This window comes from Branchiostoma belcheri, unplaced genomic scaffold, assembly GCF_001625305.1.
Source record: "Branchiostoma belcheri isolate BF01 breed outbred unplaced genomic scaffold, Haploidv18h27 scaffold24, whole genome shotgun sequence".
NCBI lineage: Eukaryota > Metazoa > Chordata > Leptocardii > Amphioxiformes > Branchiostomatidae > Branchiostoma > Branchiostoma belcheri.
The window spans coordinates 2,860,210-2,877,528 of NW_017803843.1; the positions used below are offsets into that span (position 1 = coordinate 2,860,210).

Below are 17,319 nucleotides of genomic sequence, written 5' to 3' on the forward strand. Positions count from 1 at the left end.
AAAAAAACCTTGTCTACCAGGAATTAGAGTCAGCTACAATAGGTGGTTTCAAAAAGTGGGGTCATGTATAGTAACGGTAGAGTGATCAACTCGGAACCAAGAGGTACTGGGTTCGAACCCTGCCATGCCACCGATTTTGTGTCCTCGGGAAAGGCACTTTACACGAATTTCCTCACTTTGCGCAGGTGAAATTGAGTACTGTGTAGTCCTTTGTGTTGGTGGCGGCATAAAAATAGGTTGAAAAAACTTGAGTGTGACGTCACCATGTCTTGTAGTTACATGTTGGAACTAGAGTTCCACGATCTCATACCTTCGCCAAATGATGTTAGCCTTTATGAATAAGAAATATACTAATCACTCTGATTATGCAAATAGGATCCTCAGTTGCATGAATTATATCAGTCTGTTGATCATATTCTCCACCAAAAGAAGTCTTATCTTAACAAAGAATGCCATTTTCTCATAAATTATGCAAATGTGGTCCTTATTTGAATAAGTTATGTTTAATTATGTTCACCTTCACTTAACTTTCAAACACCCCAAGTATGAAATTCCAGGCAGTTACCACTACGCAATTATAACATTTTCTCATTAATTATGCAAATTAAGTCTTCATTTGCATAATCAATATTTGCCTGTGTTTCTCTCGTTCTTAATAAGATATGTTACAAGTTTGAACTTCCTATCATGGAATGCAGCTGATTTATAGAATTTCCTCATTAATTATGCAAATTACATCAATATTCGCATAATTGTAATATCATTATGTCAAGCATCACTTAAGCTACCTACATACCAAAAATCACGATGATCCATCAATCGGTTCTTGAGTTATCCTCTTTTAAACATTTGTCCTTTAAACCCCCCTGCAGTTCTAGAGCAAGCCGCTAGGGGGCCTAAACTCACGTCTCTTCTTCCCCAGCACAAGAACTACCTACCATCCAAATTTCATCACCATAGCATGTCTGGATCTTGAGATATCAAAACCGGAAGTTCAGCTGCAGTACCATAACAAGCCGCTGGGGGTCCGAAAACTACTAATACATTTTGTAGGTCTCATCAAGACCTACCCACTCTACCAAGTATCAAGACAATCCATCAAGGCCTTCTCAAGTTATCGTGTTGACAGACACACACACACACACATACACGAACGCCCCTGAAAACATAACCTTCTTGGCGAAGGTAAAAATGAAAACAGGTCTAGGCATCCTATTATAGGCTTAAATGCTACAAAATGAGCCATGAAGTCAACACAAAAGGCTGGGTTAAAATTTAAACATTGAATTTTGAACTTTTAATCAAAAAACTGCAATGATAGATGGGAAAACTGTAACAACTAAGAAGAAAAGGACTTTCCTCAACTGTTGGGGGGCAAAACATGAGCATTATTCAGTTGATTCAGGACCAGAATCAATTTTTTTTTGCAAATCAGAAAAAAACAAAGAGGCGAATCCGAGAACCAACAAATTAAATTGGTGTGGCCTAATATTCCTCAAATTAGCTCATCACTTAATGTAAGGACAAAACATTCTGGTGTTCAAAAAATGTTTCCTGAATGTCAAGTTGCCCTGAGTGACTGTCCTGCTACCAGTAGATTTGTTGCATTACCCCAGTGGCATGTTGACATGAAGGTCAGCAGTGTTGACTTCCCCCTCCACCCACCCCTGATACTGGAGGTATCCAGAGACACCAGAAACTATTTTTACTGACAGCCAGAAGTCAAGCAATCATTTATCCTATACATCAAATTATTGTACCAGTATTTAAATTAATTCACTTGGCTGGAGTTCCTTAATACACAAAATTATAAGGACCACTGCAACACTGCCCTCTGTAACATTCTGACAAGATGGTGTGATGTCATTGTTTTCTCAGATGTAGGAACAAGTATTCAACACTGTTTTAAAAGTTTACTTTTTTATATCTTCTGGGTTACCTTAATTCAAGGGCAATTTCAAATGGTACAATTAAAGCAGGCTCTGTGCTGATTATACAGACAGGTGGCTTGTAGGAAAAGTTTGTTTAACTGTCAAAGACAGACCTGCGTGGGACGCCAAACACAAACTTGTTCAACCACTGACTGAACCAGAGGAACAGCCAATCAGTGAAGGGGATTAAAGACAAGCCGTGAGCCTACACATAACTCTGTCTCTGGGATGACCAAATGCTGCCTGTTCACACGGACAAATCAAAAGGAATTATTCATGCAAGCTTTAATGTTTCATGATAGGCTAATATGAAAAAAAACTCAGGTTGGGTCCTGCATTGTTGATATCTTACATCACTAGCTGATACTGCAGTCTCTTTATGATTACGATAACAACTTGTTGTGTGGATATAAACAAGGACAGCATTAAACCTCCTTGGTAATACTATACATGTACATACCTATAGCAAGACTAAACCACTGTGCATGTCATCAATCATATAGGCAGACACCAGGATTAACTACAGTAGCAACATGGCGTTTCAATGGAGGAGTCTAATCACAATTAGTAACTCTTAATAACCCATACAAGGTTTCCTTTTCAAACCAGTTCTGTTGTTATAGGAAACCTAATCAGATTAACCTGTTCACTTAACAGGTGTCTGACAGTTATTGTGGGTCTGTCTAAATGCTCTTAACAATACAATTTTACTTTTTAGTCAAAGTTAGTCAACTTGAAAATACCTGTCTGATAAGTTGAAAATACTTGTAATATGAGCTACAATGTATCACTTACCTATCAGACATCTTTCCACACACTGATATGTTACAAATTACAATTTTATGATGCAGCAAACTACTAGTAATTACATAATGAACAATAAACTCCAAGACAAATTTAGGTCTCATTGTGTGTAATTTGAACATATAATCTGAAACATATTGCAGCCTGCTAGCAATGTTTACATGATCAAACACTTGACTTGTCTACATTATTGATTATAAAACTTAAAAACAATTATCAACAATGTAAACCAAGTTCCTATGTGCACAAATTGACTTTGGAACATGGGTGCCCAAATCAACCATGTGAAAACACTTCAGTTTGGAATGTGGGTGCACATCTTGGCCGTGTGAAAACACTACAGTTTGGAACGTGGGTGTACAACTGGACCATGTGAGAAGACTACAGGCCAACTCCTATACTGTATGTTCTGCTGTGTGCTCCTCAGACCTTCAGGAAGGTATGCGAAACACTTCAGGACTTGCTCTGCAAACAAGTCTGACCAAACACAACACCTCAACGGTGTCAAGTAGCCAGGTTTCATATCCAAACTGCAGCATCTTTATACTAGCCATGTAACCCTACTGTGCAATTGGAGGGAACTGAGAAAAAGCTGTCACAGGAAGGAATACTGTACTTCAACTTACTGCTGAATCTATGGTAAAGGAGTGTTCTTCTTTTCATATCAAACTTTTCATAGAATCCTTACTTCAGTTCTGTAATTTGGGTTCTAAGTTGATTTTGATTTTCCAAATCCCTATTACTCAAAGTGATGTGCTATAGATTAATACACAGTGAGCAGGTCTTTTACAGTGTTGATTGTTGAACTGTATCTTGTGAACTGTATCCTATGAAGATATGATGTGGAATAGATTGAGTTGAACTGTGTCTTGTGAAGACAGTGTTGAACTGGAACTGTTTTGAGCTGGAGACAAGCACAGATGGAGACAGGAGGAGGCTGCAAAAATACAGGAGAACAAGTAGAAGATGAGTTAGTAAAGGAATCTTTGAGAGGACAGGACAGTCTTGAAGACACAGAGACTGATTTCTACAGGAGTGCATGCACTGATGCAGAGGCAACATTGTCGGAATACTGTTAGATGAAGTGTTGGATGCAGGTTAGACAGAACAGTTTTTATGAAGAATGCACATAGCAGAGGATTGCGAACTGTGCAGCCTGACACCAAACATACAACTTCAACTTGCCCCAGCCTCAAACTGGAGTCCTAGCTTGTGTTACAGGATCAGAACTGACAGTGTATTGGTTCCCATGCATGTTTGTCATGTCTCCTCCCCTCACAGGGAGATGGGGATAGACTGTCAAACATGCCTGCCAATGTTCCACAGCAGCTGCTGTTAGCCTGGCAATCAGGACCATATGGTATTCCCTACCAGGCCCCTCTGGTGGCCAAACATGTTATGGAAATTGGCCAAACTAGGGGAATATGATACAACAGAGTAAACCCTACACGACCTTCTCAAGAAAATCATTGTAGACACTTGGTTTAGCCAAGATGTTCTGTGGTGGATACTATTAAACTCTACAGATTGACATGGAGCCCTGATGGGAGTTGGACATGTGGTTGTTGACATCTGATCTGACAGCTAACTGTGATCAGCTGAACAAGGAAATCATTTGTTGCACAAACAGGGTGGGGGCACAGGGAATAGAAGAATTTGGACTCACTATAAATTATACAGCTTGAGCTTATAGTGGTGTCATTAGAGAGAGGAACAATTAAACAATATCATGAGTATGTGGGACCAAACACCCAAATAACTCTGGTGAAAGTAGCTAATATCAGTCAAATTATGCTTGTTTCAAGTTCAACTGACATGTATGGGTCTTCTAAATTCTTTGACTTTCTCGTTACCCTCTAACAACTCTAAATTATGGGGTATTACTGAGGAGTCTACCTGGAAAAATGTAATTCTGCATTTCCTCTGGTAGCTGAGACTGCAACCAAACATCATTTGGATTGCCGTCATGTCTTTGTGATAAGTTAAATAATTCAATAGGCATGGAAAGCTGGAATGCCAAGAGTTGTGGGAACATGCCACAAGTGTTTAGCCGGTTATAGCCGGAAGATACTTCACCTAGAAACCTGTGCTACGTGGTGCATAGGCACTCAGGCTAAAAACGAATGGCTTAAAAGTTGACCTACAGATTCTCGGCTGTACAAATTATGCACTGTACAAGTAGAAGAAAGGCCACTTGCAGGGAAACAACAGAGTAAACTGCCTGAAGCTATCGGCCGTACAACCACTCTTGTTGGTGTTATCGTGGCTTGCAAACTGACCTCGGATCGGGAGACAGCACAAACCCACCCTCCTACCTACCTGATCGGCTGATGAAATGCGGTCTTCCTTCCCCGATCCATCTTCTCTGATTAGACATCTCTCCCACTATGAAACACAGCAGCGAAACATGGCGCTTACATCGCTAAAAACAGTGACAAACTGGATTGAATGAAACAACCCAAACCTCTCCCCACCGCCATTTTGCATTCTCGTTCCCAGCATTCGGAACGCCTCTAAGTCCTTGATTGGACAACGCTGTGCACGAGATCTCCATCATGTGACCTACACGTCCAGGTAATGTTCTCACCTGTATATTTCGTAAGAGATGGATGCCTATCTATGACCTGAACCGGCGTGCGATCAAAACTGCTATCTGGCGTGTCGAAGACGGTGTCATAAGAAACGAAAGTCCAGGAAAGGACGAGGCATTTCTTTTTACTGCAAGTGCTTCGCGGGGAATGATCATTCTTCGTGACTTGCCTTATTCCTACAGGCCCAGGCATGCCATGATATCTACTCAAGGTAAGGAGAGATCTGTTATTCCTCTTAAGGGGGCTTAAGGTGGCAGGAATATTCTGTTTGTCGATGACCCCAGGAACAAAACGACACTGTCACAGACAAGAAAAACAGACGTATATACTGGGGGAACGAATCAGTTTTAAAGGGTAAGCCTGTTTGCCCATGTCTTTTACTGTCCACATCGGTTGTGACGTTTCGTCATGATAAACAACCTCGCTTTGACATTGAACGAACATATCCTACATGGCGCCGGCCTTCACTGCGTATATGAGACGTGGTGCGTGGCATGCAGTCGACTCCGAGTGTCTTCCAAGTTGGCATAGGTAGCTACAGCCGCTGGCTGTACATTCAAGGAGGTTTTAAAAAATACAGTATTTAAACCCCGTTGGTGCATTACTTGTTCCGCTAAAATATCTCCTGGTTTCAAATGTTATATCACTGAGGTTTGTAATATTTGGGGTCGGTTTGCCTTTGATAACGCATAAAGTCGTAGTGAAGAACCATCTTGGACTCATCTTGAAATACTCCCACAGTTTGGTTTCGAATATCCCTAGAAAAGTCTTAAGAGGGTTAGATGGTTGGCAGACCTCCAACTTGCTTGTCTAGTTGCCCCAAAGCTACAGTTTGTAATGTTACATATAAAGTTAGTGTTTAATACATCATATTATATAGCGTGTTTGTATTCACAGTCACAGAGCGCTTCCTGGCGCGTGTGGTGAACTTGATACAACACTAATTAGCGGCTGTAAACAGAGTGTACAGACTGTTTTGTCGCTTCTATTTCCTGTCCATTTAATTCCCTCCCGCCTGGCTGGACTGTAAACTGTTCCTTTGACTCATCGGCTCCTCGTACCTTCCGGATGCCTTCGCGGAAGGTGGAGACAGCGCCACCGTGCGGAAGTCTAAAGCACGACAAGTAATCTGGTCCATTCTGATTGATGTGCGCAGAACATTTGATCCCTTCGCTGAAAAGTGGCGCGGCTCCAATGTACACAGTTCGCCACATTGTCGATGTGTTCCAACTTGCTCCTGCAACATGTCATTCCCTGCAATTGGTCAGCTCCTAATTAATATGTATCAAGTCCCCATATATGGTGCGCGACGCCTTATAAGGCGTGCTATTTTTGTCCCGTTATAGTTACGTCATGCCAAAACAGGCGCACTCGTGCCAAAATATTTTGTTGGCAAAGTAGAGCGCGCGAAATCTGCCGTCCAACAGACACCATAGGACCGTCCCTTCGTTCCGTGACAGTTGGAACCAACCTTAACCCAGTGCCGTCGGCAGTTGGCGGAATCGCTGCCGAAGTGAGGTCGCCCGAAAAAAAAATTGCGGAGGGCTTTGAATCAAAACAACCCGGTTTGGCCGGCCGGCGAGGTGAGTTTACTCTACATGATCAGCTGTTCACTCCTTGTGTCTCGCTGCGCTACGGGCTTATCACAAAGTCCCTGTGGTTTGCGTGGGCGGACTGGCTACGCCTGCTGCCACTGGCAACGACTTGACTGAAAATCTCCACTAAAATTCGCTACTTAATAGTACTTTTTCCTCCGCAAGTCGTAGAAAAGTGCCGATTTTGCGCCAGACGGGTCGTGTCATCGCAGAGCTTCGTGGGACCAGACCAGTTAGCGGGTCTGTTTGGATGATGGCCAGCTGGGCTGAGGTTGCGCAATTTTTTTCTGCTTCTCGGGCTTTGCAAAAATCGTCTTTTTGCATCACTGTCCAAGTCTTAGGTTGTTACCGTGGCATGGAGTCCTGAGCACGGGCTATCGGAAAGTCATAGCTGTGATTTAAAAGATTTCCAAAGGTGACAACAGTTGCGTAAATCATATTCGAGAAGTCAGGACACTGTCATCTCACGATGACGCTCTAGTTAACCACCGTAATCGGCTTCCAGGTGAGAAGTGTTTACCTGCTCGTGCAAAAACAAAATAGCTGGCAGTCAAGCCAAATTTCGCAGCACGTCGCAGGAGGACAAGCCACACCCATGTCGCGCTTCCAGACGCCAAGTCTGGCTCGCGACGGGCTCGTCAGTGATGCAAAGCAGGTGTCTTCGCTGCGTTTGCGCCCGAAAGTCCCTTATACGAACCGTCCAATCTTTCTTCAACTTCGGAAGTTTCGTCTTCATTCATAATCTGCTCAGCTTGTTGTGTACGGGGTAACGCCAGACAGGCGATAAACAAGTGACGAGCTGCGTACACGCGCGACAAATTTCCGGTTGCTAAAGTTTAGTGAAAAAGTTTCCTGTGAGTTACGTTGTCCGCTTCCTTCCGTTGTCCCCCGGACAAAGAATTATTCATCACCGAAGATCAAGTGTCAATGTTTTCGAGTTAAACGTCATTTCACTTTTCTGTTGATTGAGACACGCACCCGAGCGCCGGTAGTAAGAAACACGTCATCCGTGCATTTTGGCGGGAAAACTGTCGGGCTTCAGGAAACGTGCCGAGACAGGTGCCAAGTTTGGGGTCGAAAGATCGGGGAACTTTCGTGATGTTACTGCCACATGTTCATTTCTGGTGGTGCGATGCGTAAATGTTGCAATGGTCCAAAGGTCGTGCCCTACTGTTTGGGAAGAGGTACATGAATACACACGGGTTCCTTGACCGCGAAGACAAATAAATAGCGATGTGCTGTACTTTCTTTCCTGGACTTTGTACCCTATGTGGGTAATATGTACATTAGGATTTGCTGACTAGTTTTACCGTCGTCATACTTATGCAAGAGCGTGTTTTTCGTCCCGGCCTTTGTTCTGGGGACGTTGGCTCCCGTCCTTTTTGAGGTCTTGCCAAGACGTTCACGCAGGTGTCATTGTGCGCGTGCGGCTTGGCTCCGCGCCAACCCTGGCCGGGGGCAGAGCGACGTCATTCCGTTGTTGTATTGTTGTGGGCCGTTTTGTTGCCTCCATCAACAACCGGGAAAACAAACTTTCCTGTGTTCTTGAGGTTAACTGCGGTCGGCAGGACGAACAAAAGGCAGGTCGCCTTTCATCGAAGAAGGATCAATTACCGGAAAGTTTGGAGAACGGCAACGGAACAGGCAAAATGAGCCGCGAAGTTTTGTCTTGTTTGTGTGTAACTACAGAGACGCTTAATTCTTGTTAAAAAGGAGAGAGAGAAAAGAAAGCCATGGTTTCACCGGATGCGGAGAGATCGCTGTCGCCCGGCCCTACTTGACGTCTGACTCGCACCCAAAAGGGCGCGAAAGACGTTTTTCCTGCTTGCGAGGAGGCGCCAGTAGCCTGGCGTCCGTCTCACCTGCCGCCTGACGGGAGCCGTCTGCAGATGTCGGACGGGAGCTGGGCACGAGTAGAGCTGGGAAACAAACTTATATATAGAGTTCGTCTTGTTTAGTAACTCTGAAGAAAGCTTTCGGAAATGAAAGTCACTTTTCGTCCGCTTTTGAAAAAAATTCATTCGTGGCGACGCCAACTTCTTCTGTAAGACGGAAAGGATCATGATGTATTACAGTATACAACTTTCTCCTGTATGTTTTTATTTACGTTTTTGAAGCAGCCGGTGTATTGCCCCGCATAAGTTCAAGCTTTATTGTTTCATAATAGCTTTGCAACTTGCCGTCTATACTAGACCCTGGCCGCGCTGCCAACCCATATCCCGTTACGCCAAGTGTTAATCGAACTGTCCACACAAAAGGCGCGGGGCTTTAAATGGGGCGCGAGGTTTGTGTAAACATTCGTTCACAGCATAATCCGGTCAATTGTGCTTCCCGGAGGGCCGGTATCGGAGTTTATATTGCTAATTGTTTTACTGACAATGGAACTGGTTGTTCTATCAGCGCCAATACATCACAGACGTGACAGGGGCCCTTAATACCGCAAATAACGGAGTGCGTCACTGAACATGAACCCGAGAACGTTTTCCAATATCAGAAGAAAAGTTTGCCTAGGAATCGGTGAAAACGTGTGGCGGGAGGCTCGGCTTTTGTTCCCCACGTGGGGGATGTTTGTCCAAGTTTTCTGTTCACCACTTCACCCGGCAGCGTGTTTGAGAACTGTCCTGCGCACATCTGTATTGGGTCGCTTTTTCGGCCCGCAAAAAACGATGTGTCAACTTTCAAAGAAACCTTTCTGCTTTGATGCATTGTTAACAAACGTTCAATTGCAGCACACAACTGTTTCAAAAATAACAACACTAACATAATGATAATGGGGTGGTTTCAATCTTACTGATCTTTTGCTGCAAGACACAGGAGTAACAACAGCAACATAATGGATTTGCTGTTTCATTTTGTATATGAATATTATGATTTACTAAAGTAGTACTGCAAGACCAGTGAAAACATGATTCACATGTTAATCGATATTGCTTTTTTTCCCTTCAGGCACCACAATGAGTGGCTGTGAGGAGGACAGACTTGCCGCCCTCGCTGACTGCTGCACACAATCATCATCATCATCATCACCAGAGGACCAAGTAACCATGACAACGAGTCCTGCCACCCCCGGGACACCAACCCAGGCAACCTCCTCCCCCATCCTCATCCCAGTCCAGCGGTTTCGTTCCAGCCAAGGCTCGGACTCGGGTGTGTCGGTGGGCAGCTTCTCCCCGCGGCACTGCCGCGTGTGTAACTCCCCGCGGGCCTACAGCCCCACCGTCTTTGTCTTCCCCTCCCCGTCTGCGCGCTGTCGAGCCTACAGCCCCTCCCGCACCCAGGGGACGCAGACACCCAGCCCGCTCTGCCAGGTCTTCACCGAGGCCATGCAGATCAGCCAGGTCAGCGAGGAGGGTGCCGTAGGAGGGGGCGAAGTCCGCCGTCGCACCAGGAACATGAGACGTGTGCAGAGTGAGTACCTTTCCGCTATGTTAAGCTGAGGAGTGAGCTAAACTAGTTTTAGAACTTTGATGGGCAGGCCAGAATTCGAACTCCCAACCTTGTGGTCTTTAAGAAGGATTATTAGTCACTAGACCATAGAAATGAATGCCCAAGGATGTTCAAAAGGCCTAAGTAAGACCACAGAAAGTCATCTGTCAAAATGTCATAGTTTATGCTGTCAGCAGTGAAAAGTTCATGGCCAGTCTGTTAGTACATGTCAGGAGAAGTGCATAAAGTTTGGAGAGTAACAACAGATCTAAAACCGTTCCAATGATGTCACCTTTCTGTCCTTTCCTATGTCAATTATTGCTGTCAATCATCCCAGGTAATCACCTGCAGCTAATCTTGTGTGTTGACTCTACTGGTATTTACCCTGCATCACAATCCCACTTCCCCCAGGACTGGCAAACTGAGCCCCCCTCAGTCTGGACATGTTCTCATTAGCATAATCATCTCATAAGTAAGTATGATATCATCCTGATGGCATGACTCCTGCAGCACAGATATCATCTTACATCGTCCACTTCATCAGCCAGGTCTTGTCTTAGAGAGCTGCTGTATTATTAATGACATGTCGGGATGACTCAGTGCTGGAGGTGCACAGCTGACCAGGCATGCCATAAAAGGGTCGGCTGGTAGATATAAAGCACAAGGTGTCGCCAGCACTTGTGTCATTCCACTGGACCTTAAGGTTGGGTGAAGTACTCACCTGTGCAGGGACAGGGATCAGGTGTTCCCTGCATTTAAGGCTGTCTTTGTGGAGTTACTACCAGACTTAAGAGAGAGGTTATTATTGTCAAGTTCTGCATTGCTGCAAGAGAGGTTGATCAAAGTTGCCATCTACATCTCGTCAACTGGAGAAATTTTCATGCCTACTTCAGAGTTTGCTGAGAGCCTTGGTGAGTTGTTTATTTTTTGCAATCTTGGTGTGGACAGTGTGGTCATGGCATCTTAGGGATTGTGTAGAAAGCTTGTCATCGGTTTTCAGCTTCTTAACCTTGCCAAGAGCCTGTACAGTAAACCTGTCAGCTTTCAGCTTCTTGTTTCTGAGTACTTTGTATGGACTAAAGAGCTAAGTGCTTGGTGTTCAGTTCGGTTAAATGCCTGTCTGCCTGCAGGTATGTTTCAGGTGTGTAATGGTGGGGTACAGAAAAACTCTTAAACATCGCTGTGGAATTTCACCTGTTTAATGCACACCTGTTATCAAGCCAGGAAGTTCAGCACATCCCGTTACCTGCATACTTCAGTATCCGCCCGTGTGTCATTAGCATGATGTAAGATGAGGAAGTGCTTTGTAGAACTGACGCATGTTGGTAATTTATAGTACCAGATGAAGTCATCATCTTACAGATGTACTGCAGAGATTCCTTTGTCCTGCTCCCATTAGTTAAGTGTTGCTGCTTGCTTATCTGTCAAGTTTTGAAAGGCCAGCAAATTACAGGAATATGAGATCATAATAGTTACAGGTGGGGCAGGTAGATCTGTTGTTGGCAGTTTTTTGAAAGTCTGACAGGCTCCTGTTTGCTGATTGCTGTGCAGTTTAGCCGAGGATTTAGAAGGACAAAGAAAGGGGAAGTCCCATAGCCAAACAGGGGCTAAGTCATCATTTAGGTACCGCTCTGTTGTGGAGAAAGTGGAATGAGGGCTCTATCTGACAAAGGCTTGGTGCTGGGTTGCAACATTGCAGGTAGGGTGACGTCAATCACCTAAATCTGCTGTGTGGGCTTTTTTTCTAACTAAGTCCAGTCTTCGTCTATATTATTGTTTGCTCCAAGTTGTTGTTCTTACCTGTCATCACCATCAATCTTGCTTTGCTTGTATGATTTGTGCTGTTGGACTTTGGTAAAAAATCCTACTTATTTTTACTTTGCACAATATTTGAGTTTGGAAACCTGCCTACCCAGGGTAAAGGATGGGCACATGCTTGCACATGAAGTGCCTATTTTCTGCAGTTGTGACAGAACAGTTTTCAAGGTGAAAATAATCAATGCTGTTATCTGTGTTCACCCACACACTGCAGAAGGCACACTTTATGGAGGTCATAAGTGATTTTAGAATGTCAAAATTGATTTTCTGGGGGGAAAATCTGTTCATAGAGCCACATGGCACACCTGTGGCCTCAGGCTTGTGAAAACATGACCACACCGAAGCTGTCTTGTTCAAATATTTTGAACATCAGACTTGTGTGCTCTTTGTTATAGATTAAACATAGAACAGGCAAAACTTAACAAAAATGGAAGATATTGCCATCTCTCTGAAAGTGTGCACTACTGTGTAAGAAACTTGTCTCACAAGTACTACAAAGTTACTGTTGCAACTGAAACCACAATCTCAAATGGAAAATTGCTCCACTGCACATTAATTTTTTTGTCCAGATGATATCTGTGTGAATTAGGCAAAACGTGTATTTACGCAATGTTGGGCATGCCTGGGCTTGCCCTTCAGACTTGTTTAATAACGATGTCTTTGTCTGCGGGACTAATTGTTAGGTTCTGCATGCAGGCTGGTTCTGCTACAAAAACAGCCTGGGTGACCACAAAAAGTGGCGTGACTACTTTTCTGCTTTTTTTCCCTGGAGCCAACTCTGTCTGGGAACATTTGGGTCAGCTAGCGTAAAACCACACAGCAAACAGGACCTGGAGTGTGCCTGGCAGAGGGAGATCAGTTTCAGCGCCCCATACATCCCCCCTGGCAGGCTCGCAGCTGTGTTGACATTGCCAAACAGCCACACTTTCATGCCTTTGATGTAACATTCATCCATAAGCTTTAATCCCCCATTTCTCCTGGAAAAATAGATATCTACCAACTTCAAATGCATTTTCGAGCCACTTGAGCTTAAACTAAAGGCTTTCTCACATCATAACATCAGCCTTTGTGTGACTAAAACTTAAAAGGCTGTATTCACATGATGGAGAGTTAGTCTCTGTAGGCCACAACGTGATCTTAGTGATTGAGAAAATGGTACCAAAGTTGGGCCTGAGGTTTTCTGACTAATCCACCAGCCATTTGCATGGAGTAAGACAGGAGCTTCATGGTGAATATTCCACCTGTAGCTGGAACATGATATTCCCCACAGGAGGACTTTTTCTGCCCCACTTCCTACTAGACACAGCAGGGCTTCCAATCCACTCCTGCACTTGCCATAAAGTGATAAACATTAAGATTGCTGAAGAAAAATGGCACTTTGGCAGGCTGAAAAATAAAGGATTGAAATGCACATTGCAGAAGACAGTGAAAAAATAAGCTATACTAATTACTAAAAGGCCAAGGATACATGACAGTCAAATACTGTGATACTGGTAGTGTACCCTAACAGCTATGCAAAGATTTCTCCACCAGCTGTACACATAAACTTGTTGTTCACCTTTCGGTTCGTCTTAGACAATCCTAAATGCACCCAGCTCTTGTAATAAAAAAAATCAATAAGCCATTTAAATGTTGTGTCATGCAATCATCCATGTATCCCTCACGCAACTGTCTGGGTGAGATGAGAACACGGTTGTTATCCATCATCTAAACTAGGCAGAAGTCTGTTATAATAAAGTTATTTTTTACCCATTAAATTTAAGTTGCTTCATTGATAATCATATGTAAAAATTTTTGCCATTTCCACCGAGCCCTAAGGAGCGAGCAGGCGGCATGCATATGCACATGCCCCACCCCGCATGACATCACGTTCCCAGCCAAGCAGAAGTCTAATTAGCCGCTTGTTGTTTGTGTCTTGCAGGTTCGGTTGTTTTCCGGACGCGGTACCACTCCGAGTCGGACAGTGTCAGCCCCACCAGCCAACCCAGCGAGGACCAGATGGCTTCATCAGACCCTCTGCCGGACCTGCTCCAGTTCCGTGCCCGTTCCCGTTCCGAGCCTGTACGCGTCAGCCCCGAGGAGCTGGTGGCGCGGGAACTTCGCCGCATCAGCGATGAGTTTGACTCCCTGATGTTTGGTCCATCCCAGGTACGTCACCTTTGTTTCCTGCAAGAAACATATATTCAACAAGTGTGTTTCATTATACAAAAGTAAGATACAAACTGAAAATTCTTAGTTGTTGATAAAATATAGTGGATGCTATCTGAAATGTCTAACTCTTCAGAGAATTTATTCAGTTGGCAATGCTTGATTCCTTTTGTATTATGTAATGTTCTACCTGAATATCTAACCTTCTTCAATGAAGAAGTAATTGATTGAAAGACATTAATGAAACTGTTTTGACATCCAAGTTTAAAAAAAATTCAGTGCCTTTCTCACTTTCTCCCTGTTATGCAGATGCCTCTGAGGAAATTTTTATTTCCCGTAAGCACAAAAAAGAGTGCAGTGATGAGAGGGTTGTTGAGTTTGAGTTTTTTTAGTTTTGGTGCAGCTTTTGGGTTTTTGAGACACTTTGTTGATGCCCAGACTTTCTATTTCCTCCAACGATATTTTTGCGAGCAAATAACAACTGCGTACCTGGTGATTCAGACACAAACGATTAATAATAAATGAGCTGACTGTCTAGGAGGGTAGGAACTGCATAAAAATAGATCATCAAGACAATCCAAAATAAAATCATTACAGAAACACGTTGCTTAATCCCCACCACTTAATTAAAGCAAAGCACAGGTTATGAGTGAAATAAAACAATTGCACCTGTATTAAAGCATGTCAAGAGATGGTTCAGCACACATCATCCAGGCCTTTTTGGAGAGGCGAACATTGTAGAAAAAAAAACAAAAAAACGGAAAGGATCCAGGCTGATTCTGGCATTTTACTTTTTTCACTTCTCTCAATGCTATCAAAAAATTTACACATTCACTTTAACTGGTAGACCTTATAAGGGCACGTGTTGCTGACTCAGCATGTAGGAATGAGCTAGAGGTCCATGTCTCTCTATGTAGGCTATCAATTATGAACAAACTATTAACTTCACCTTTTAACCTTTATGCTCTGCATGGCAATTGTGACCACAAAAGCCATATTGTGTCAATATGTTGACTCTGCACCCGGATATCATTATCTACAAGGTTTTGAAGACATTTGTGGCTAAATGAGCCATTTTAATGGGGACAAGCCTGGTCATGCCTTTGGAGCAACAAGTCTCACAATTTAGCTTCCTGTAGAAAAAGTATCTGATATCTGGGTGGATAAAAGGCTGCAGTGGTGGCTGTTACAGTGTCCCATCCATCAGTGGACCTGTGAAGGCAGGACTGACACACTTGGGTTATTACAAGCCCCATTCATTACTCTAATAGCCAAGCTGTCAATCCCTGTAAGAAAAGGTCAGCTTATATCTCCTGTCCTGCTAGTGATGTCTGTCCTGCCATGCATGCCCTGCCTCTGTATTCCAGGCTATACAGACTGATTTCTGTGCTATGGTCGGGTTGTTGGGCGAACAAAGCTGCTTTGTTCCAGCCTGGTCCAAGTGACTTGCCAGGGGGCTACACACTCCACAATTGCCTCAGTTCTCAACCAAACAAAGCTCTCCTGGCACCGGACCAGCCTGACAATGTAGCCACAGGAAAACTGCACCTCTCCAATAGAGCCACAATACAGAGGTCAGACCCAAACCAGGCTGGAACAACCAGCAGCCTGGGGGCAGATTGGACAATAATAACACAGTTTCATGCATTGTCACTTCCCATTGTAACTATAATCAAAGGTAACCACCAGCCTTTGCTGACAATGTGATTTTGGAGTAAGAATAAATGAGCCCTGTTTGAGGTGGGCTTCAGATTTTGAAAGAACTTGTCAAGATGACATTAAGTTTGAAACCCTTGGCAAAGGACAATGTGATAGTGTTGGATAACCAACTTTTCCTAGCTACAGATAATGTGAAACTTTTTATAACTTTTATTGGTTAATTTCTTTTATGTTTTAGTGGGTTTAACTGTTTAAAAAACTTATCCAATTGACATGACATTCAACACTTTTATTGGTTGATTTGAAGCATTTTTTTTACAGTTGATGTCTGTTTAATAGGAGTATTTCTTCCCTCCTCAGCGACGCTCAAACGGGAATGACCGCCCTGCATCCTTTGGTGGACAGGACCTGCAGCAGCGTGAGCAGGGCCAGGATTGGTTGAGTTATGTGTTGGCCGTGTTCCGCTCCAAGTCCGCCGACAATGTGGTACGCCCACAACAGAAGCGGGGAGATGACCGTGACCATGGGAACGACGGAAGCGCACCCGCATAAGGACTGCCATGACAGACGGAGCCACACCAGACGTTTCTGCACTCACCACAGCGTAGGAATCACTGACGAGGGACTGGCTCGGTCCCTGTAGTTCCGTACTTCTGCGATTGGCCAAACACAAACTCTTCTACCTCACATCAGCTACCATGTTCCCATTCAGACTGTGGCAAAGAAAACCATGTGGCAAGTGCTCCCATCTTTTGTCCCAGCTCTGCTACAAATATGTCAATCTTTAAAATTAAAGCAAACAAAAGCAAACCAAAGACAGTGTCTGTGTAGCATAGTGGATGGGAGGAGGTTGGTTTCGATGTTCCATTTGAAGAAGTGACCAAACTGTAGTGCTAAGGAAATGATGTGTGTTCCCATGTTATGTTCTAAACTGCTATCAGACAATATAACGCCAGTCTGGCTCCTGTCCGTTACAGTGCCTGTTGTAACCATTTGGAGCGAGATGAAATGTGTATATTACTGTTCAGAGTTGCTGAGGCTGAGGCTTGGGCCTGTTGCAGACGAATTTGCCTTGTAGACCCCAAAAATTGAAGGACAAACATTTCTTAGAAATAATGTCAGAAAAGTGGAAGGAGTTTGAATATTGTACAGAAAAATACATGATTTAAACTACAGTGAAGCAAGCGAGATAGCTTGTTGTACTGTGTCTGTGAACAGCTTGTTAAAGCAGATGCTGTAAATACAAACCTTGCCTTTGCTCCTATTTATGAACTAGCTGGTAGAAAACGTGGGACATTTTGCTACTAGCTGGTCTACTGCAAATTGATTGTTGATTGTCCTTCTTAT

The 17,319-nt window shown here is 43.7% G+C and overlaps 2 protein-coding genes across 5 annotated transcripts in view; one reads left to right on the forward strand and one right to left on the reverse strand.

The window, feature by feature from the left end:
• LOC109471101 (dual specificity tyrosine-phosphorylation-regulated kinase 1A-like) overlaps window positions 1-5,259 on the reverse strand; it is a 27,519-nt gene extending 22,260 nt beyond the window's left edge. For all 3 annotated transcript variants that reach the window (XM_019770313.1, XM_019770312.1, XM_019770311.1), the window contains exon 1: window positions 5,055-5,259. In XM_019770313.1, the coding sequence (XP_019625872.1) occupies window positions 5,055-5,095 (41 nt within the window). In that variant the 5' untranslated portion in view covers window positions 5,096-5,259. The remainder of the gene's footprint in view (window positions 1-5,054) is intronic.
• Window positions 5,260-6,295: 1,036 nt separating this feature from the next.
• On the forward strand, window positions 6,296-17,313 carry LOC109471132. 2 transcript variants are annotated; one of them, XM_019770359.1, is made up of 4 exons: window positions 6,296-6,909; window positions 9,868-10,329; window positions 14,087-14,313; window positions 16,333-17,313. In XM_019770359.1, the coding sequence occupies exons 2-4, from the start codon at window positions 9,876-9,878 to the stop codon at window positions 16,522-16,524; spliced, it is 873 nt and encodes a 290-aa protein (XP_019625918.1). In that variant the 5' UTR covers window positions 6,296-6,909; window positions 9,868-9,875; the 3' UTR covers window positions 16,525-17,313. The 2 variants fall into 2 exon arrangements, with proteins under 2 accessions (XP_019625918.1, XP_019625919.1); XM_019770360.1 differs by lacking the exon at window positions 6,296-6,909 and adding an exon at window positions 7,495-8,864.
• Window positions 17,314-17,319: the final 6 nt, after the last annotated feature.